Below are 23,556 nucleotides of genomic sequence, written 5' to 3' on the forward strand. Positions count from 1 at the left end.
GAAGTGACATTTTTCACGTTCGAATGTATTTGTATAGAGAGTATACTTAGAGCATAACAGACACGCAGATGTTTGTGCTAATGTTAATCCCTAATAAAAAAAAAGACGTTCTTGCTTTTTACAATCTATTCAGATAAACGACAGCTTGCGCTAGAACAAATAACTAATCAATTGCGACGGCTTTGTTAAAATGAAATACGACGGAGCTATTAAAAAATTTCGAACGGTATTAAAACAATTGAAACCTTTTGACAGAAAGTGTCTATTATTCGCCTTTTTTTTGCCACCCAATTCTTGTCGCCCCAGTAAGGAACCTTACATAAAAAAAATTAAAAGCAATGTACCACTGACAATCATCCTACATGATCATACAGTCCAAGTTAAGATATAGAGCAAGATATATGGAAAGATATACCTAACGATATATGAGCGATATATTTATTCTATTTTATATTTTATTTTGAACAATATTTATTCAGGGGTGCCCGGTCCAGCGAGGCTGGTTTGAATGGGGCCCTGATGAAAAGAAAGCTAATTTGTCAAAGAAGACCAACATGTTTACAAAACCACTAACTAAAGCGATTTGATACATACTAATGAAACCCTTCTTTTTAGCAATCGGCTGGAGCTTTCTCCATGACCTCTCACACACGTTTTTAAAAAGATTGAAACTACTATGAGGTGAAATTGCATGTTTTTTACTGTGTTTCTAACCATAAAAATATCATCCCCAAATATCTCAATAACGCTCTTACAGAGTTCGCTTAAACTTCACGAACATCGAGGCCGCTATGGGAGGAAAAAGCTACCGTGAGCGATTTTGGAAGAACAGTTCCCAGTCCCGAGATATACTGCTGCAAGTAAGATAGGTAATAGCGTCATTTCGTTACTATGACAACTCCGATGTCGTTGCAACCCTAATCATAACAAATTTTTATCTTTATCTAATACAACTGTGGTGGCAATTTTTCCAAATCTTTGAATATGGGACGTAGTTAATGCTTAAACTTGGGAGGTATTGACCCTGAAAAAACTGTATCGAGCCACCTTAAAAAAATTAAAAGAAAAGCACCATAATTTATCATACATTATCATACAGTCCAAGTTAAGAGACAGGGCACGATATATGGAAAACTACACCTAACGATATATAAGCGATATATGAAAGTCAGTAACTGTGCTCACGTCGTCGGCGGCTCCTCCTAAAATGTTCTACATGTTTCTTGGTATAGGAATTAAAGGAGCCGAAACGAATTGTGGAATTGTACACATTTTAGGCATCCTACTGATGAACAGTTACGACTTTAGATATTTCGAGCAACAACAATTTGCCGTCTGTCCTCTTTGAATTGGAATGAATACATTTATCGAAAGGACAAGGTTAACGATAATATACTCAGAGCTCAATATTTCATGATGATCCTATTTACACTGCCCCATTGTCCAATTTTCTTGTGGCGCACCCTAACGTTTGCAGCCAATCTAGTTTTCGAGCTTAAACCAAAATTAATATCACACCATTCCTTTCTATTTGCTTTTATTTTACGGTCCATAGTACACATAACTCGTGAAGTACTCAGTAACCCGTATGATGAATCAACGACCGTCGTTACCTTAAATAATACTTAGCATATTTTGCATAATATAAACCGGCTGTTCATCTATTTACTCGGAATAACCCTTTGTCATACGTTTATCTGAAACTCGTTTAAAAATAGTCCTGCATTTTCTGTGACACGCAATCTAAAATCAGTTCTCCGTCGACAAAAATCATCTACTGGTTTTTGTTGTTGTTGCTGCTGCTGTGGTTGTTGTGTTTCTTCCTCTTGTCCTTCTCCTCCTTCTCCTCCTCCTTCTTCTTCTTCCTCTTCTTCTTCTTCTTCTTATTATTATTATCTCCCAGTATAAAACTTTGGAATGCTGTCCACATTATGTGTAGTATAGGGCGCGTAACGTAACCTACACCACTTGAGAAGCTATACTTAGAAGTAAAAAAAGGTCGGTGCGAAACCTAATACAATCCTAATATACATAATGATATGAATCTCTCTACTTAAAAAGCCAATTTAAAATATTATTAAACTCTTATACTCTGTAAAACCTACGCAAAGACATGATGATATAATTTTCTCTAAAAGCCTGTTTAGAAAATTATCCAGTTTTTATACTCTCATTATCTCTTATATACCTAAACAAGGCCATCATAATATGGTTATCTCTAGTAAAAGCCTCTTAAGAATACTATGAAACTCTAATACTCTCAAAAAATCTTAGTAAAAACATCAGCAAACTTGTGTTTCTGGATTTCTAGATGAAAAAAAAAGAAAACCTAAAAACTGGAGTCCTTAGCGCCCTAACTAAGTATTTATCTTAAATGTTCTGGCAATGTTCAAAGTGTTTGAGATGACCGACTTCTGCATCCGCTCAAGTACGCCTCGTGCTCTCGCTCCAAGTAGCTTCCTCAACGACTTCTCTAGGTGTTTAGAGTAACCACCCAGTACGTCAATTATTACGTTGTACTGTTCAACCCTGTAACCAATGTACCTCTGCTTCAGCTCCCACATCAAGGGCCCATACCTGAGTGTCTTTTCCTCATCTTTCTTAGCTCTACTCTCGATCCATGGCCAGCTCATTTCAATTGTGCAGACGTCTTTTCTCTCGTGGCTGATAAGACGCGCGTCGATCCGATTTGCTCTAACTTCGTTGTGCTTATTATTTTTATTATTATTATTATTATTATTATTATTATTATTATTATTGTTATTATTATTATTATTGTTATTATTATTATCTTTATTATTATTATTATCTATTTCTTCCAATCGTTCTACTTCTAAAATCAACCAACAAGAAACATTTTTCTTTAAAAGTTTTTATTGTTTGTCTGACTCTTAATCGGCAGTTCTCTTAGTTTTGAAAGGGTTGACTCAGTATGTTAATCATGGCCTGCCGAATGCGTCTCATCTTCCAGCAGTAAATTAGTGGACTCAGAGAGGAATTGAGTGCAAGCAAAATAGTAACGTAGAGGTTTACTTTATACCCCAATGAGGTCCGCACAGGACCAATTACATTTTCGGCAATATTAAAACAAATTATTGGTAGGTAACAAGCCATGAGCGCTAGATACACATAAAATATGCCCAATGCAGCTTTTCTCTCTCTTGTTGCATTTACCGCTTCATTCGTCTCCCCGCTCTCAACTGGCACGTCTTGAACTTGAGCTGCGTGTTGTCGTGAGGCTAAGAAAGTCTTGAAATAAAACAGGCCTGCGGTGATAAGACTGATGAACTGAATAGTAACAGTCAAAATGAAAAATATGTTCTCTGGTAGCCACTCACGAAGTCGAATCAACGGAAGGAAGGCACTCAACAGCCAAAATGAAATGACCCCAGTAATGGCGCGTTTATGAGTTATCGCATCCTGGTACTGGAGCTGAAGGCGTATAACCAAAAATCTGTCAGCACTCAAAGCCACGATGCTAAAAAACGAAGCATACTTTAGGACGTTGGCCACGACTCTGTACGCGTGAATTATAGCTTCATAGTGATCAAGATCAATATACGACTGAGAAAGAATATTTATGTTGCTCACAAGGAGATAAATTTGCAGTGGCTGCGCTACTAAACCAACACCAAGGTCAGAGACAGACATACTGAGGAGCAATGTTTTCAGAGTTTTTCTTGGTAACGATGGAATCTTTCTTAGCGCGAGTATTACTAAAACGTTTAGCACTACGGCGGTGAAAGCTAAGATGGAATTCAGGACGCAAGCGACGAGTGTATTGTTGTAGAGGTCCGAGTGGTGCATTCTTTTCCTTGGAACCGGAGGCTCTTTTCCGTCTCCTCTGTCAATATAAGTTCATTTTTCGAATCAAAGCGATGAATACTTATATAAAATAATATGATTTGTTTGTTTTCTTAAAGTCTGCTATTTGAATTCTTCGTTGTTTCTCCTTTACACTCTTCAACGTTGAAAAGCGATTATTTTCCCGCTGATTCCTTGTTACTATGTAGATGTCCCAAACTACGTGATAGCGCTGGAAAAAAGGACTGATATGATTAGATTATAATGATTGTTTGATCTGGCAAGAAAAGTAAAGTGCTTCCAAATTGCTTATAATGGACCACCAATGAAAAGCGAGAAAACTGATAATAACCATCAATCTGCGGAGTAGAGTTTTGTCTGTATTTGCGTTGTTCATGTCGTTTTTCTCTGCACTTATCAGAGACCGAGAAAATTAATCGATAAAAGAGGGGTAATGAGCATACAATAAATAACAATGCCACAAACTCAATCGAGATCAAATTATGACCGTCGCCAACATTAGTCACTTCACTTCTGGATACAAATGTCGCCCCTCCTTGCTTAGATGGTTCGGCAGGTGTCATTTCTCCCGTTTGATGTAAAGAAAGAAGGAGAAGAAAGAACGACAGTCCACTTTATCACCAAAAGAAAAACAACCCGGTTAATATTTTTGGCGTCAATTTTCCACTCAAATATCCAGGTGATATTCAAGACAGCTTTTTTGTTGATATTCTACTGATAGGCATCGGTACGAAACTATAACAACTATATTGAACAGATTGAATATGCACAGACTTTCATTATTTAGTTGTGTCAATTATTCATGCTGACTCTACCAATTCAAAGTGGACAGACTGCAAATTATAGTAGTTGCTAAAAAATATATATCTACGTGTCGTAACTGTTCATCGGTAGGATATGCCTAAAATGTGTGCACCAAGTCAGACTACCTCTGAAAGGTGGAAAAGCTTGATAGTTGAACATGAAATTTTTTTCCAATTTCCAGCTACGTGTTACTCTGACAATGTCTGCTTAAGATTCTGAAAACGAATTTAACGAATCAGAATATAACTATGAAAGAAAATTTATAGAGTGTTTTCACATGACGTCACGGCGGCCATATTGATGTCCCAAAACAATGAAACGGCGGCCTTGTTGGTGTCCCAAACCCGTCCTCTGGGAATTGAACTCTTTTCTTATGCAAACGCTTTCTTTTGTTCCAATAAATTTGCATATATGCTGGCCACGTGAGTGAAGACACTCTATAGAGTGTTTTCAGACGACGTCACGAAGGCCATATTAGGGAGCTTACGAATCGACGACTTTCGCACGACGACGTCGTTAGATTGCGTGACATACCTACTGAGCATGCCTGTCTTGGCACTTGCCGGCGTCGAGCAAAAGTCAAAGCTAATGTTGTTAAAGATACATGTACTTAGTGGGGGTAGACATGTGAGGTTTTTGACGTCCCTGGGGGTACAAGAGCATAAAGAAGATGGCGTATAATTCAGGATCACTTAAACAGTAAAAGTTAACAAATATCTAGACTAAAACGAAAATTACGACAGCAGTTTAACTTCGCCTTTTAAAAAAATAGGGAAAACACTATAGGAGTTTAAAGGAAATTAAATTTCTGGCAAGAAAGTCTCATTTAGCTCGTAAAGTAAATTATTTTTCCTGCCTAAAATATGGTTTATCACTGATTATCTCGGCTATTCCATTTCACTAACATTTGCATACGGGCAGCCGAGAAAATTCAAAATTACTGGGCGATTAGACACTCTCTTATTAGATTCGTAGAGTTTTGTTAAGCACTTGTGATATTTGCATCGAACTTTCTTTTTTATGATATTTTAGCTATCCTCTAGTAAACCCATCATCTAACTCAGTGAAGTGTTACAGTGATAAACTGAACTAAAGATATTTTTATCTCCTCGCTGGTTTGCATCATATTTTGAAATAAATACAATTTATCTGGATAACGCCATCCGCTGGATAAATCTCTATCCACTGGACAGCGCAATAAGTTTCTCCAAAATCAGCAAAATATTTATCCGCTGGATACGGATTTGTCCGCTGGTTAGCGCTATCCAATGTTTGAACAACCCGGGCCTGATTTTTAACGTTTCATAGTTCAATACTAAAGGGATAAGACTTCCCAGGAACTTATCGCTTTAACAATTTTCAGGTCAATATGATTTTTCGTTTAGGAATCACGTTTGAATTTCTATTAGGTCTACGCGTTGCTCGAAATTTAAAATGGTGGCTCAGTTCCTAAGTCGGTATAAAATGATCAGACCACTTATCATTTGACCGGATTCAGTCTCTATTTAACTACTCTCTTAATTTTTATTTAGTGTCGATTGATGATTAATCGGTTTCATTGGTAAACTAAGAAACAACAGTGAAATGGATGTTCTGTGGCATGGGACACGATCATGGCGTCATCATACTGATAGAAACTTCTATTGTTACTTGGGCTGAAATACCTCTACGAATAACTCAGGCTTGAAAACCCGTACAGAGATGAATTATTGGCGAGATTGTTGATACATTAATCTTCTATCATATTTCGTTTTTACTACTCGGTTTTCGCGCGCCAGACGGTAGTTTACTATAAGGGTTTGAATACAAGCCAAAACCGGCGGAAGGAATCCGAAAAATAGTTACAGCAGGGCTGGTTTCTTGTAGCATTGACTCATCAGAGTGGCTTTCGGTATTGAATTCGGGTTGAATTACGACTCGCAGTTTCCTACCTGCGCTGCATCATTGAGGGAATAGCTTCAAATGGATTCCTCAACCAGAGACGGTGCTTAGGTCCGATTAAGCTTATCTTATTGTTAGAAGAAAAGGAAAATTTATATTAGCCGTTTATTCTGTAAACAAAGCGAAATTAATGAAGTGAATAATGTCTGAAAATTTGTAGAAACCGCTTATTATTTCTAGTTTAACCCGATTGTATTTAAGTGAAATCGCACACATCTCTACAAAATCCACGAGCAATGCCATAGAGTGATAGTGAAATATGATAATTGTACTGAAAATAAGGGGTAATTTAGAGAATATATTTCAAATGATGAGATTTGCATTTCAAATTCCAAGTCGGCTCGTTCGCTTTGGTTTTTTTACCTATAAATTTATCTGTGGTATACATTCGCTTTTTATTTCGTGCCCCTATCAGTATCTATTTGTACAACTTATTCTTTCTTATTTTTAAAATCAAATGGACAGTTTTATAAATTAAGTCTTAGTTATATTTGATAGGGATTCTAGCCCCGACAGCATACATCTTTACAATGCATGAAAATAAATTAAAAAAAGTAAATAAAACGCTATCAACAGATTGTACACTACAAATTATCATTTGTTACAGCCGAAAATGGACATGACACTGTTTATTCAGCATTGTCCAAACCTTTTTCACATAGACCATAATGCGCCTTGGCCTTGTCTTGCATAACCATTGTCTTAGTTTTCTCTTGGGACGACTCAGTAATTGGAAACAAAAGTTATGCAAAATTTTGGAAGGTAAACAAGGTTCATTATGGTCTATGTAAAAATGGTGAATTGATATTTTCGGCCCTCTAGCGACCTCTAGTAAGGGACGGACCATTAGAAAAGTTATGGGGGGGAGGGGAATTTTCGAGCTGCAGGAATTTTTTTTTCGTTATCAAATTCCTTGTATGAATTTTTTTTAGGCCACAGCATGAATATTTTTTAGGATTAATTGGCGTGCACGAATTTTTTTTCATTTAATTTTCCCTTGCGCGAATATTTTTTTTGTACTTCGCCCCCCCCCCCCTCCCCCATAAGTTTTCTAATGGTCCGTCCCTAATCGAGCCTAGCTTTTTCTGCGCTCGTACAGTGTAGGATTGCTTCACGTATACGATTTCAAAATATAATTCGTATTTCTGGTTTTTGATTACTCTGGTATTGGTGACTTAAGTGGAGGTTGCCAATGGTGAGATAGGGGCGGCTCATACATATATGGCTTATTTAATTAAGGGAGTACACTCTCGGGGAGTTGCTACTAGCAGTTTGATAGGAAGGTAGAGCGGCCTCAGTGCTGCTCACGGAAGTGTCCGTTAACAGAACTTTAACTCCAGTAATGTTAGTAACCCCTACATGGCTATTCTCAGATCTCTCTGTTGTGGCCAATATTATTCACGCACTGAATCAACTCAATTGATAATACCAATCTCTTTGCTGCTTCTCGTACTGGAACAATGTGGAGACCATGAGATTGTTAAGGGTTAAACTTGACAAGATTATGCCCTCACAATGCCGGGATGATGGTACTGCATCTGTGGAATCCTAAGTGACCGGCGTTTGTTTGAAGTGCTAAAACTAGCTTTTCAAGTCGCTGAAAGCAAAAATCACCAGTAGGTTGTGCAAAGTCAGCTCTTTTGTCAGTTTGTCAGTTTTCTCAAAATCGACTGGGTGAGGGGAAGAGTCCTTCTCCTGTCTCATTCTCCGTTTTGATACTCGCTCCAGACCTTGCATTTGACTGCTCGCGCGTTCTTGTCCTTCGCGAAAATACGAGCTGTTTAGTGTAGTTAAGCTTAGTGTACTACTGGGAACTGTTAGCGGACAACCTGGCTTAACCTTGGGCATCTGTATGAGATCATTGGTGTAATACTTGATCAACAATTGTCAAGAGTGATCAGAAGATAGAACTTAGTCTTCTTTTGTCTACAATGAACAGAATAAAACAGGGAACGGAGCGAGGAACGGTGCGGAGAACGGAGCAGAGAAAAGATCGTGGATTGAAACGGAGCGGGGAACGGAACTGGGAACAGAGGGAGAGGCGGGGGAGGACTCTAAGGTTTTTCAATGTTCACTGTGATCCACATCCCATTTACTTCCATCTCCCTCTATATAAGTACCCTAGGCTGATAATCTCTTATCAGAGTTTTTTTCGTTTCAAACTCTTAAATTCTTTCATCGCGGCTATTAAGGTTAATACTGTTTGACGACGTTGATATTGATTTTAGATTTATCGCCACAGCAGCAAACAAATAACAACTGGTTATGAAATGTTTAAACACGATCTTGACCCGAAGAAAAGAATACGAGACTACGCAAGGTTTTATCGACCAGAAGAAGGTGGGTTGGTATACACAGTTACATGTAGATAATTGATACTTGTTTATACCGTGGTTAAGTCATCTCTCGAACTGTGATTGGTAAATTTTCGCTCTGCAACTTCGTTACAGAAATAAAATAAATCATCATGAAATAAATCGTTCGTTACTTGGGCTGAAATACCTCTACGAATAAAACATTTAGAGATGAATTTGTGCGAGATTGTTGATACATTAATCTTCTATCATCTCGTTTTTGCGACTCGCTTTTGGCACGCAAGACGGTATTTATAAGGGGTTTAATACAAGTGAAAATCGGCGGAAGGAATTCGGAAAATAGTTAGAGCAGGGCTAGTTTCTTGTAGCATTGACTCATCAGAGTTGCTTTCCGTATTGAATTCGGGTTGAATTACGACTTGCAGTTTTTTACCTGTATCATTGCGGGCATAGCTTCATATGGAGTTCGTTTCCGCAGCCAGAGACGGTGCTCAGGTCCTTTTAAGCTTATCTTATGATTTTTTACTATACCCACTTTTCCTGTAAACAAAGCGAAATAAATGAAATGAGTAATGTTTGAAAATTTTTAAAAGCCGCTTATTATCTCAGTTTAACTCGATAATGGTCAATAAATAATTTGATGTTGATTGAGCATCATATTGAACCACAGCCAACCCAAGCGCAGTATGAGAGTTTAATCATAAATACATGTGGTTTCAAATTGCGTAATCCTTAAAAATGGCCGTGAAAATAAAGGATTTGTATGGTCTTGTATGGGAATTCAGGTAAAATTAAGAGACAAGAAGATAAATACTCACTAGAATTTTTAATGAAATACACCATACCCTATTTACTTTACTTGTTTTTGCTTTTTGTGTGGTTATTTTCCCGATCCATTGCGATTGAAGAGTTTTATTTTAACCCCGAGTTTCCTGACCGCCCCTAGGTCTCCGAGGATGTTCATTGAGCTAATCCAGGCAGATTTCACGAAAAACGTTTAAATCTTGAAGGTACGTTTCTGAGCTTCCGCCATCGCCGTCAAGTAATAGGCGATTTCCGAGTTCCCATAACCCCTAACTTCTACGCAAAGCTTTCTGCTAAACTTTTCATATGAAAATGAAATTTTCTGAATAGGACCGGCTCTCATTTTAATAAACGTTTTCCTATTTTTTCCCACAGTTTTGCACGGTCAAGCCATTACTGTAACTGGTAACCTAAGATCAGGCCCCTCTCCGGTCGCTCTTTTAGTTTCCCCCTAACTCATCTCTGAGTGGATATGAAATTGAAACAGACTATTTAAAATATAACGATTCTATTAAACCAGGAACAGGTGTAAAGTTGAGAAAAAGTTAGTTTAATTAAGCCAAAGAATTTAGCGCTTCTTGTCTTGAAGTAGACAAGCACTTAAACTAATAAGCAAATGAAGAGAAAGGGGAAAAGGAACGAAGTAAAATAACTTTTAATTTAAAAAAAGCCAAACTGTGACGCAATTACTAAGAGGTCATGTGACATCGTTTTTATCAAACTGAAAGTTATATGATTTTGCCTTCGGAAAACGATTATTGGTTCATATTTTAAACAAAATAATGGTGATTTGATTTTCAAACCCGCACCATTTTCTTTAAATAAGTAAGTTCGTATCTGCTCACGTGACCAAAATGTGATTTTTAAAATAATGAATTACCTCTTTCTGAACACAAATTTTTCACTTAAACTTCAAGAAAAATGTTGAAAAGATGATGTGGTAACGTTTACAGCACACCTGAGGGTAACTATCAAATGTTTAACAAGATTTAAGCAAAAAGTAGGTTTGGCCGCCATGTTGGAGGGCAAGAGTATGCCCTCCAACATGGCGGCCAATACAAATCATACTACTTTGTTGAAAAATCAAAGTGCCATAAAATATCTCCCTTAAATGCGTTTCCTCTTAAATTTCGGGTGTAAGAAAATTTTTTTATGCTCTGTCAATTTTTTGCATCAGCAAGATTCCAACTCATTGTTTAAAGGAAGCATTGGTCACCTGACCTCTTGGTGCAAGTGGCCTATTAATTTTCTAAGAAACCGTGGAAATTAAAAAGATAAACATAAACTAATAGACGAAATTGCAAAAAGAAGGAAATTAAAAAAATCCCTTGGAAAAATAAAGTGAACCTTAAATAAGTAAACAAATTTTAGCTGTGAGAAAAAAGTAGGGTGCGTAAAAGATTTTCCCACAGGATTGTCGCGTTTCTGACTAAGATCAGGCCGAATTTTAGCAGCTTTCATACATCTTTTCTTGCGTGGTCGTGTTAAACTTGGGTGCTCTTCTCGTTTGTTTCGCCTTGAACGCCGGATGCTGGAACAGAAGGCCATCTTGATTAGAAATGTACCAAGGGGGAGGGTGTTGGGGTGTAAAGTGTCGGGGTGGGAGGCCCCACTGTTTTCGCCATTTCATGACACTGTGTATTACTTTAACACCGAATGCGTTCCCAATTAGTGACAACAGCTGAACAAATCACAAAATAAGAATTTCACGACTTTAAACTTTATTTTCCCAGCTGAATAAGAGGCGATTGTTGGGCGACCCTTGATGTCAACAGAGAAAAATATACGTAGAACAGTACTGTATTTACATCTGACTAACATCAGCATCAAGATAGACAAGAACGCAGATCTTACAACATTTGTGTTGTTATGGTGATCCACATTTAATGTCGAGCTGATAATATTTCTGATATAAAACACGAAATGTCCAGCATTTGCACTCCATGAAGCATAATTCTTACGTACATTCCGTTATAACGTTTCATAATTTAAACATGTACATCTACTTATATCCGACGACAAGTGAGTGAGTAAACTGTCTGAAATGATAGTTATCTTAATGGACAAAAAAGACCTATCGGTATAAATGATAGGGCGTGCGAGACTGCTTTTCTTCTCTACTACTCTCGTGAAGAAACCCGCAGAGTCATAAAGTTTACTCCAAGAACGCAATACAGCACTTTTAGGTCACGAGGTTCCAAACAGATAACTGACGTTTTCCAGCAACAGAAGGGTGAAAGAGTTGATCTGTGCCATGGCGTCTAATGAAGCCGCTTGAGATCTGGACCAAAGAATGTTCGGTCCAAACACAATTGCCAGATTCATGGCCGTCATTCTGTTTACAGCGGAATAATCCAAGACCTGAAACAATGAAGACGTTGCTAAACTGTGTTTCTACAGTGCTGCCACTAAATCGATATATATTAATTCACTTATTTATTTATTCATTTTATTACTAAAACTATGATGGCCGCCCTTTATGATAAGCGCTCGATGATCTGTTGGGAAAAAGGTCACCGTAAACGGCCTAGTAGAGCAATGAAGAGTTCGTACACATGTATTGGTACTCGCGACTGCCTCTTGACAATTCCAAATTCCAATTTGACAAGGAATAGTAGACGAAGAACCCTTACCTTTCTAAATCCGTATCACTCAAGCAGCATGTCGCTAACACCAATTAACAAATGTGGAGTTATCATTTAATTTTATTTCACGTTGTGTAATCAAGTACATTCCCACGTCTTTGGGTGAAGTTAACTCCCCTGCGGAGTATGGAATTCATGGTTTATACTTTTGAGCGACAACGTTTTTTCAATCAGGTATATAAGTAACTATAAAAATCATCCAGACGCGACGAGGTCAGTGCACACACTGTAACATTTCTCAAAATTGTGCTCAAAATTCACCAGATTGCATCTCAGCGCATATTCATTTAAAAAAATTTCCGGGCGGGCATGCCCCCGGACCCCGCTAGGAAGCTCGTGGCCTTCGGCACTAGGGACGTAGGATCTTTTACCGTTCTGAGAGACTGCCCACCTTCCTCTCCCCTAAGCCAACATTTATACTTACTTCTACTTAAGGCAAAATGTTTGTTTAGGGGAAGGGTAGGTGGGCAGTTTCCCAGAAAGATAAAATGATCCGGGACTTCTCCCCCAAACTATAAATCCTAAATAGAACCCTGACCATACCTCATTAAGAAACTCCATCAGAAATTTGAGTACAACAAAGTTCTCTTCTGGCAGCTCATTGTGTAGAATGCACCATGCCACTTTCAGTTTCTCTGTTGCATCTGGAATTTCTTACAGAAGAAATACAACAAAGCGAATAAAAATGGTTGAAAATATGATAAAACAGGGCAAGGATAATCATTAGGGACCTTAAGATCTAACGACGCGACGGCGACGAGAATATCGCCAAAAAAAATAGAATTGTATTTCAGTCTTTATCGCGATTACTCCTACCCACTAACTTCGTCAAATGTAGGTGAACCCTCCTGAAATTGAATTCCAAGGGACCATATCCAAGTTCAAAGTAAAAAATTTCGTCACTGCTTGTTTAACTTCTCCATAAAACGCGAAATTAGGTATCTTCAAGTCATAGTTTTGCAAAAACGGCAAAGAAAAGTACAAAAAAGCGTGATGCACGTGCGAAGTAGTTGTTTTGCTTATTAAACCTATTGTTTTCTAGACTTTCTTCTTGTCGTCGCCTCGTTGGAACGTAAATTCCCTATTATCATCATCTTCAAAATCATCATCATCATCATCATCATCATCATCATCATCAACAACATCGTGAACATCGTTATCATTATCAACATCAAACGACCACACCCAATAATTGCACCGATCTTGAGAACCTAAATAGCACAACATGTTGGCATAGAATATGGACAACTACATGTACCCCTCTCAAAATTATCATAGATGGGACTTGTACGAGCTTTTGCCATTAAACCATAGTTAGTAGAGGGGACTATCATTAAAATAGGTTTGTGAGACAAACATCGTGTATACCGCTAGCTTTTCTTTCCGCGTTGCATGCATCTTTGAAAGAAAAAAACCCATCCCTGTTCATTCACAATCTTTGCAATTATGCCACCTACCGACATTCCAATACCAGCAGCACGTAGGATGTTCCTAACACAAAGCTACTTAAATGACATTAACTCTTACGATTCCCATAAATTATACAAGTATATCAGTGGTAGATCATATCTGGACTAGTCAAGAGAAGGTCATACATCGATTTCTGTTGATTTCAAACAACAACGATAACTTTATTCTTTGTATACAGGGGTTGGATAGCTTGCCACGCAAACAGCTGGAAAGCTAGTCGTGGAGGGGGACAAGTACATAAATAACATATCTACTAAAAACAAAAACCTTAATCTATTACAAAGCCTTGCAGATTACAACTTCAAAGAAATAAAACACAGAAGTTCACTGATCTAATTAACTACACAGAGCTTCCTGAGTAGACATCCTTCATTTATTGACATAACAATGCGTTAAGATAAGGAGTCAATGATTCTTAAAGAGTCAGATTAATTTTAAGTCCCGTGTGCCACTGACACTTTTTCACATTTAATTTTTCTCTTTTGTTCAATGCAGTCTGTTATGAACATATTGACAGGTCTATGATTGGGTTCCCCTTGTGTGTTGCCAGTTAAGAGATCTGGGAATACTTGAAAACTGTGGATTGAAATCTGACACTTACTTGTGCTAGTAATAATTGTCTCATAAAGTTTGAATGTGAGGATTGGTTCAGGAAGTTCTCTCAAGAATCTCTTGATAATAACTGCTGCACAGTGGATGTCATCCGGGTTACTGTAGTTAACATCTTTGCCTGTAATTATATAACCACTTATAAATGCCCATACATATCTCCCACTCATATTTTATCTAGATTAAAAAGCTATAATAGACTAGCAAGAAGAATTGGAATCTTTTAATTGGTCTATAGTTTCGAAACAAGTTGCAGTAAAGCCAACTGCATTATAGACCAAATGAACTCACTTGACACAGATTTCATGACAATTTGGTTGTTACAGTTAACAGATTGTGTGTTCCAACTATCACTTAAGAAATAAGGAATTTTCAAACACCTAGATTTAATACTGTACATTACAGGAAACATTCTATGAAGTACTTTGGACCATATATATGGTCTTGATTGGACAGTAAAGTCAAAGACAAATCTTTGAACCCAGCATACGAAGTATTAACCTTGTAGGTCTTTTAAACGACACTTGTAGCTCCCGTATACTTTGTAGCTCTTAAGAATTTTAGAAATATATTTAGCATTTTCCTGTATATTTAAGTAGGGGTTAGGCTCCACGTTATTTTAGATGTTTATAAATTTTAAATTTAAGGGCATTGTAGAATAATCTATAAACACATTTATAATTACCATTGACATTTCCTTTGGTAAACTGTACATTTCTTTACTATTTATCTATTCCCTTTTTGACCCAAATTAGCTTGCATTAGCTAAACACATCGACAACAAAGTTGTTATGTTGTGTTACGTTAAAGGGATATAATTATTTTCCTCCTTTCATTCACCTAAGTCCAGAAGAAGTTGAAAATGATTAAAACATTACTTACATGTATCATAGATTTGTTATCAGTGAACGGTGGTTAATTAAAATGCTAATTCATACTAAACCACTAACCTTCATTAAACATTACACAGAATTCTTTAACAGTTTTCATGTTGGCAGATCTTCTGAAAATCCCTTCAACTTCTAGAGCTAATATTAAGAAAAAACCTTTAAATGTAGGTCTGGTTAACACCTTTCTTTGGGGCAAGGGGTGCATCCCAGAAGAAGAGGAATTACAAAAGGGATGTAATAGGAATGTTAAGATTAACCATTCCCAGTGTACGGGTATGGGTAAAGTACCATTACCTGTGGCCTTAAATATGTGATGAGTGCCTCTAAGAGTTACCCTGGGTAAATACGTATTCTGTTGGGGTGGTAAAATTATTTACCATAAATGACCTAAGAAACGCCCACTTCCAAGTAAACACCTTTTTTCTCATAGACACCCCCTCTAAGCTGTTAAAATTTTATTAGATGCCCCTAACTAATAAAAGGACCTGTCTAATAGACAAGAGAATTACTTCAAAAATGAGAATTATTCCAAAATACTAGGAATTAGCTAAAAGGTACAAAATCATTCAATTCATTCAGTTTCTTGCTTGATTAACAAGACTTTGCATATTTCATCTTTTCAACCTCAAGTTTAAAGTAAGTATAGACTGACAATGGCAACACAGTTATAACAAAGAGCGAAGATTCTGACATTGATGTTGGCTGGATTTGACCGATATGGTTCCCTAGACAGCCTAGAAGTATCAACTGATATTCCGCTATTTAGAACTCTCTTGATAATTTATCTTGCCAGATTTTTGACCTTAAAAAGTGACACAGTTGATCAAAATTTTTGTCAATCAAAAGATACTATGAAATAATTGTGACTAAGTAAGTTTATGATTAAGTAAACAGTTTGTGTTTTCAACAATCAACATCTTGCCTCAAAAATGCATGTTCAAAGCCAAAAAAATACTAAAACAATGGACTAAATAATCTGGTAAGCTTTGGCTATGATTCCTACCAGATTCTCGTAAAAATGTCACTGATGCTGACAATACAAGTGGAATGCACTCCCCATCGTTTTTCTGTCTCATCCTGAAAAAGATAACAATCAACAATCTTGATGTCTGAACAGACTACTAAATGGAAAAAAGATACATAAGAGTGATAATTATTATAATATTATGAGCATGTTTCTTTAAAAAAAAGAGGATAAAACACAAATTTATCACCAAATAGGTTGTTGGCTTCTCTCAAAAGTCAGAAAAAAATGTAATCCTTGATGTTTTTGTGCAAAAATCCTTCGAAAAAAATATTATAAATTGAAATTACATGTACAAGGGAGGAGTTTTTCATTAACATGTTCTTCATCATTCGTTATCATTTCTTTGGAGTTCCTGTACACTACTCCTGAAAGACAAATCAGTTAACCCTTCAAGCATCAATATCCAGGCTAAAGGTCAAGTAGGCGGGTACTCAAACAGCTAGGGATTTCTTCTGGTTCATTTTTCGTAGTAGCCAGAGGCTATGTTCATGGTAGCTGGGGAAATCCCTGGCCCTGCGGCACTAAATGACAGCCCTGGTCATTACATACCATGCTAATGACACACCAAACTGCTGTGTTTTTGGAATTTCTGTGGGTGTTGCATAAAACACTGATGGTGCTTTGGGTGTAGCAGCTCTGACCTGGCTGGAAATCTCAACATCATGCCTAAAGTAATACACACATCATGGTGAGAGTCAATATTACTTAAAATATCTATTTTTCACACTGTTGTAAAATAATAATAAACCACAACTACCAACAAATGTTCTCAAAATATCAATTCATATAATATGTTGTAAGTAAAGTCAGTCTCAGGGTAAATCAGTACTTCAAGCCCTAGGATTTCAATTCCCATGGAAAACAATTTTTCATTTCCATGAAACCATCCGTAACAATTTTTTGTGCCCATGAAAAATTCACAGCAACCCATCTCTTAAATGTTTTCACTTTTGGAAGTCATATTTTTTCCTTGGTCCTGGAAGCCATAAAGCAGTAACTTTCAAAGCACTTTGGAAACAATTCAAGGTGGTGAACAAAAGAAAGATGATAGATGCTGATAACATTTTAGTTTTGCACATAAACTGAGTCATAACAAAGAATTGTTGTCTAACTACGTTACGAACCTGAATGGAAAAATAGTGAATTTCTGTAAATTGCCTCCTAAGGCTGAAAATGTCACTGGGAGAACAATTGTTACCGTGAAATCCTAGGGCTTGTATTTTTTAAAAATCCACTTTGATTCACAATTTCCTTTGTTTCCTAGCCCTAATTATTCACGAATTAGGGCTAGGAAACAAAGGAAAATGAGAATCAAACTGGATTTTTAAAAAATACAAGCCCTAGGATTTCACGGTAACTTTTTAACCTGAATTTAATTTTGACCTGTAATACATAATGGCATAAGAGAGACACCTACTCCATGACTTGCTTAGGAATGTCAATTTGATCAAGATGAACAATATCTGCCAGATCTTGAAGTCTTGTTATATAAAACAACTTCCTTGAAAACTTAGGGCTGCAAAACAAGAGCCTCATCATTAATTTCATGGACTATTGCACACTACTGCACCACAGACTTCACATTCACTGAAACATGCATCAGGTTTGATTGAAAAGGAAAGAGAAAGGGAGTCCACGTACCCAGCTAAATGAAACAGCCCTCATTGCTTTCCTTAAGGTTTAGTATATAAATTGAATTTTCCACCCTTTCTTTATTATTACAAAAAAAAGGGAAAAATGAAGTAAAAATTATGGAACAAAAAATTTTAAAAAATTACAAGACAAAAAGGAGTCTTTTCTATTTCTTTTCTTTTCTTTTCTCAAGAATAAAAAAAAAGTGTTAATACTGGCAACAAGTGGCATTGTTACCATTTAGGAAAAGGGTGCAAAGAGCAGAAAAGAGAAAAAAAGGGGGAAAGAAGAGCGAATACAATAAATTACTGATAAATCTTGTACCTTAAAACCTTTGCTAGGGTGGCCCATATCAGCTTGATGGTACTTGAAGGGTGGACAACATAAAGGGCTTTGATATTCTTTCGGTACCTGTAGGTAGACTAAATCTGTTACAAATGTACCAGAAAAACTACATGAAATGATTTGAAGTGAAGCAGAGATGTTCAAGGAGGAACATAATTTGATTAAAAAAAATTCAGAAATCAATATGATCCTGACAGATACAGAAAACAGGGTGCAAAGAAAGTCAGTTTTACAGCCTGTCATTCAGGCAAGCTGTAGCTAGCATGTGCTAACTCACAAGTAATTTCAACTAACCCCAAAACCCTTTTTGATTAGCAAGATTGATTACAATCCCTCAATCTGTAATTTGAATTTCCCCAAAAAACAGCACTTGCCCGTTGGGCAAGTTAAGAACAGAACTCACTAGCCAGATAGCAAAATCCACTAGCCCCGGGCTATCGGACATGACTTTCTACGCACTCTGGAAAAGAACACCATCCATGCAAATAAAACAAGGCCACGTGGTTTTTACTTCTTACTTTCTATCCAGTTCACGGTAGAGTTGAATGACTTTTGACATGCCTGGTTTGTTCTTGCTGGTAAGCCCGAAGTGAAAGTACACAATGGTGTAATCATTCTCAACATACTGATCTAATGTGCGTAATAAATACCTACAATAAAACAAAACCACTAATATTGGAAAACTGAGACTCTGATTAGGCTGATTTATAGCATTAGCAACATTTTAAACTGATGCTGAAGCTGGCTCTGAGATGCATAGTATACACTTAATGTCTGGGGTGCTGCTTGCAGAAGAAAATGGGCTTTGATTTCACAAGGGTATCGTTGAGAATTATATAATATATGCAACTGCTTTCACAAAGAAATTGAGCTGCAGTTGTCAATAATCAGGGCTCGCAATTGCGACTGATACGGTCGCCAATGCAAATAACATTTTCTCCTTGGCGACTAAAACTTCTGGTTTATTAGTCGCCACTTTGGGGACCAGATTTCTCTATGATTTAGATTTAAATTAAAAGAGTAAAGTGAAAACAAACATTTCATCCTACCTTGCTTTGCTTTCATCAGAGAAAATGTGCCGAATCGTATACACAAAGCAAGTTTACCTCCAAATTTATACTGACTTCTGTTCACGATATTTCGAACAGTCAAATCTGATGGATCGTGCCATATTACAAGCTGCATCATAATTACATTACACAAACTGGTTAAAAAAAAATTTGCATCTGGTGACTTTATTTCTCAAGTTGGATGCCAAAAGGAGACCTGGGGATTTTTTTAATTTCGAGCCCTGATAATGTTGTTGTTTGAAGGGAAATCCGAAACACACAGTTCTGTATAATTATACATTGAGTCTGTTAACCCTTTAAGCCCTAATACACAGGTACAAATTATCCAAAGTGATCTATGTACATTTCCTGTGAGAATTAGTTGAGAGAATTTAATGAAAGATCAAGGCATTTTCTCTTTATTGATCGTTTTATTAATTCTCATAACCTTATCTCTTGAAAATGTACGGATGATGTTAGGAGAAATTTTCTGTTGGTCACTATTGGGACTTAAAGGGTTTTAAAAAGGGGGTCCAGAAAAAGGATTTCAGCAACTTCACAGACTTGACTAGCTGGGGTTAGATCACCTCTGCAATGCCGGCTACCGGTATACCAATAAACTAAAAGAGTGATAAATTTGCCATTTGTCATCCGAAGCAATAACTATAAATATGCAGGGTGCAAAGAAAATCATTTTTACAGCTTGCCACTCAGGCAAGCTGAAGCTAACATTTACTAGCCCAGACGTCATTTCAACTAGCCCCAAAAGCTTTTTGAAGCAGAATTGATCTCAAAGTTCTTCTGTTATTCGAATTCCTAAAAAATGATCACTTGCCTGTTGGGCAAGTTAAAAACAGAATTCACTAGCCCGATAGCAAAATCCACCAGCCCCGGGTTATCGGACACTACTTTCTTTGCACGTTGATATGTAATAAATAATTTGTTAATTTACATGATTGTAAATTAGACAGTTTATAAATTAATTTATTAATTAAAGAGTTCTGAGTATTATAGTGTAAGATTATTTACTTGAATAGCCGTGTGTGGTCAATGGAAGTTATTGGTGGCATTCTGCATGATGAGAACACAATAACTGGTCTTCCACTTTTATCATCACCTGCAAAGAAAATAATATATTATTCACAGTGGTTGACAACTTGCTTTTTTGTTCGTGCTTCAAAATTAATATATGACACTACCAGTGATAATCATAAAATATTATGGTTAAAAACCTGCCCTCATGTCACCTGTAAAAACACTATACAGTAGGTCTAAAAAACCTCTATTGTGTAGATTTCATAAGAAGGTGGAGCATGATTGTTCGGGGAGCGTAGTCCTGAATAGGAACAGTCCTCATACTTTGGGTGATCATGCTCCACCCTCTAATGAAATGACTCCTGGGTTCAAACCTTTCACAATAATAATATGATTGCTTACCAGCCACTGAAAGTATATGATGCTGAGCAATGTCACGGAAGTCATCATCCAATTTACTCAAGGTTGAACGATGGGGACTAGGATTTTCTCCACTTCTATCCACTTCTGCTGTGTCTGTTGAGATTGGTTAAAAATTAATCTTGAAAGTTGGTCACATGAGTATACATGTAGCTTGCGAACCAGGGAGGCAAAACATTTCCCCACGAAATGCTCCTAGTGGCAAGGACTGAGTATTGAGCTGTATTAACTAGTCTGCTACACAGCCCTTTTTAGTGTCGTCACGCAACGTTCCTCCCCACTGACGGCTGTTGAAAACCGAACTACATTCCTTTCCCGTGATAAACCAATTGTAATTCAGCTCCCGTTTTCTGGAAAGTGTTCGTGCCATGTTTGCGATACTGTGACTCCTCCAATCACAGCTTTGCTTTTATCGGTGCCCCATGTGTGAATGACAGAATAATCAAAATTGTCGCGTGAAAACAAGCAATTAACTACAGTAGTGTTGATGTAGTCGAGTCCTATTCAAAATTTAGGAGATAAGCAGCGGCAGCAAGCAAGTTGAGCAAATTGCGACGCACAACATGGACGTGCTCATAAAGTTGCCAGGTATAGTTTCGGGAAATCGCTCATCGATAATTTATAGGATTGCTTTTTAAATTAGTACCCTTGACAGTTTAGTTTTCACAGGAACACAATGAGCACATCTCCCACATTAAATTCTTTATTACATATCCGTACATATGCACGTTAAATGAAGAACCAATCGATCCTGGTAAAAGTCTTCTAAGCCTATCAAACCTTTTTTTCACTTGGAACTTTCTTGACCACTTAAAACAAACTTTTTTGTAATTAACCTTTTCGTTGCTTGAAAACCAAGAGCCCGTCTAAATTCAGCGACGATTGATTGATCTGTCGAAAACTGAGAAGCGTGCTCGCTTCCTAGCGCCCTGGGGCTCACGCATTGGTAAATTTCTTATACATGATTGGCTTGTTCGTTAGGCCACAAACACAAAGGGAAAGGAATGTAGTTCGGTTTTCAGCAGCCGTTAGTGGGGAGGAGCGTTGCGTGACGACTCTAAAAACAGCTGTGTAGCAGACTATGTATTTACAGGCTATTAAATGAAATGAAGCTTGGAAAGAGTATCAGACAGAACTGGAAACATGATGCTTGTAGTAGCCCAAAATGACATGACTGTTATTAGACCAATGATATATCTATTAGGTGAAAATGGCCATAGCTCTAGAATTTTGACAAGTTTATTTTACATGTACCAAAGTGTGGGGTTTGAGGTTGACAACCTGTCATCTAGTTCAAAGAAAAAAAACACATACACACACCAAAGAAAATACCCACACATCATGGCACACATGGCAGTTTTTCAGAAGTTGATCATCCGTATAAAACACCTTTTATACCACAAAAACTAAAGGCTATGGTAACAAAACTTGATATTTGGAATGGATAAACGTACTGTAATGAGCACAGAAACATATGAGTGGAATTTGATCCAAAGCTTTATTCTCCTAAACTGGATAGCTGTTCTTTCTATGCTTTGAATAAAGGCAGTTTAACTGACTGTAGTTAATCAATATCTTATCGATGTCAAATCAGTATTACAACATTCCACATGAATTAAAAGTACTCTAATCTGAACAAATATCACCCATATCAAATATCAGGGAGGTGATCTAATCACTAGTTAAAAGTGCAAGCTAAATCAACCCAACTATTAAAGGTTATAGAAGCAGACAAGCTGAAAACTTGTGAAAGCTACTTTGATGAATATGGGAATTCTTACCTTCATCCACAACCTCAGCTTCACCATCAATATCTTCATCAACCTCACCTCTTTCCAACTTTCCACCATTTTCAAAAACCTTTTCACTGTATTCAGTTTGCTGACAGCCACTCAAAATCCTTTCATCCCCAGAATTTGTCGGCGCAACTGCCAAGCTTGTTTCTTCAATATTACCTAAGATAAGCCCAGATGACCGATGGGGTTCCATGTTCTTCTTTGTGTCCAATCTTTGGACAGATGTCTTCTTCTTCCCCGATGGGTCTCCGTCATTGAAGTCATTTTCAGTCGTATTCGAATGTGATGACAGGGGGTCGAATTCATCTAACAAGTCCTGTTGAACATTTATATCGTCAAAATTAGTCATGCCATATCTTTTGGTTCCAGGAGATGTCAAATGGCCCGACCTTCGATTCGTGACAGGTTCGTCTGAGCGAAAAACGTCTTTCTTTTGAGCGGAGTTTGTTGACAAATTCAAGGTTTCCTGCTGGACGTCTGATCGGTTTTCGAACCCAGGAAGCGCCTCGTCCATGTCAGTCGAGATTTTATTTACGAGACGACAGACAAAACACCATTTAATCTTTTCCTTTGTACCCCATTAGGGAAACTCCCTTTGAACCGTAGAATCTCGTGACAACTTTGGCATTGCAACTTTTTTCGTTCAAAATTCGAGGCTAAAGAAAACAACTTTTCCTCGTTTCGACGCTCTCAATAATTTATCCCCACCCTACTGACAAAATAGAACTCGTTTAAATTCGCTTTAAGATATTGAATTAAAATGTACAAAAAAGATGGCTTGAAAGTAAATAAAAATGAATATTGTTTCTAATTTAAAACGTATATTCGAGAAGTTTTTATTGCGATTTTTTTGGAATTTTTATTATTCGTTGATCTTTCCGGGATACCCTCCCATTCCCTCCCAGGGTAGCTAGTGGTCACCCCGTTCTCCAGTCTTCCGCACCTTACG

At 37.2% G+C, this 23,556-nt stretch overlaps 2 protein-coding genes across 2 annotated transcripts; both read right to left on the reverse strand.

Moving 5' to 3' along the window:
• Positions 1–2,907: 2,907 nt before the first annotated feature.
• LOC140934167 (adenosine receptor A2b-like) lies at positions 2,908–3,651 on the reverse strand. Its single transcript, XM_073383841.1, has one exon. It carries the CDS (start codon positions 3,649–3,651, stop codon positions 2,908–2,910), a length of 744 nt encoding a protein of 247 aa, XP_073239942.1.
• Positions 3,652–11,473: 7,822 nt separating this feature from the next.
• On the reverse strand, positions 11,474–23,275 carry LOC140935744 (rho GTPase-activating protein 8-like). The gene is made up of 12 exons (XM_073385310.1): positions 22,593–23,275; positions 20,794–20,916; positions 20,386–20,473; positions 18,826–18,957; positions 18,287–18,373; positions 17,748–17,846; positions 16,880–16,996; positions 16,307–16,380; positions 15,364–15,441; positions 14,406–14,534; positions 12,878–12,987; positions 11,474–12,050 (listed from the first exon to the last, which is right to left on the reverse strand). The coding sequence occupies exons 1-12, from the start codon at positions 23,119–23,121 to the stop codon at positions 11,877–11,879; spliced, it is 1,740 nt and encodes a 579-aa protein (XP_073241411.1). The 5' UTR covers positions 23,122–23,275; the 3' UTR covers positions 11,474–11,876.
• Positions 23,276–23,556: the final 281 nt, after the last annotated feature.

This window comes from Porites lutea, chromosome 4 (assembly GCF_958299795.1).
Source record: "Porites lutea chromosome 4, jaPorLute2.1, whole genome shotgun sequence".
NCBI lineage: Eukaryota > Metazoa > Cnidaria > Anthozoa > Scleractinia > Poritidae > Porites > Porites lutea.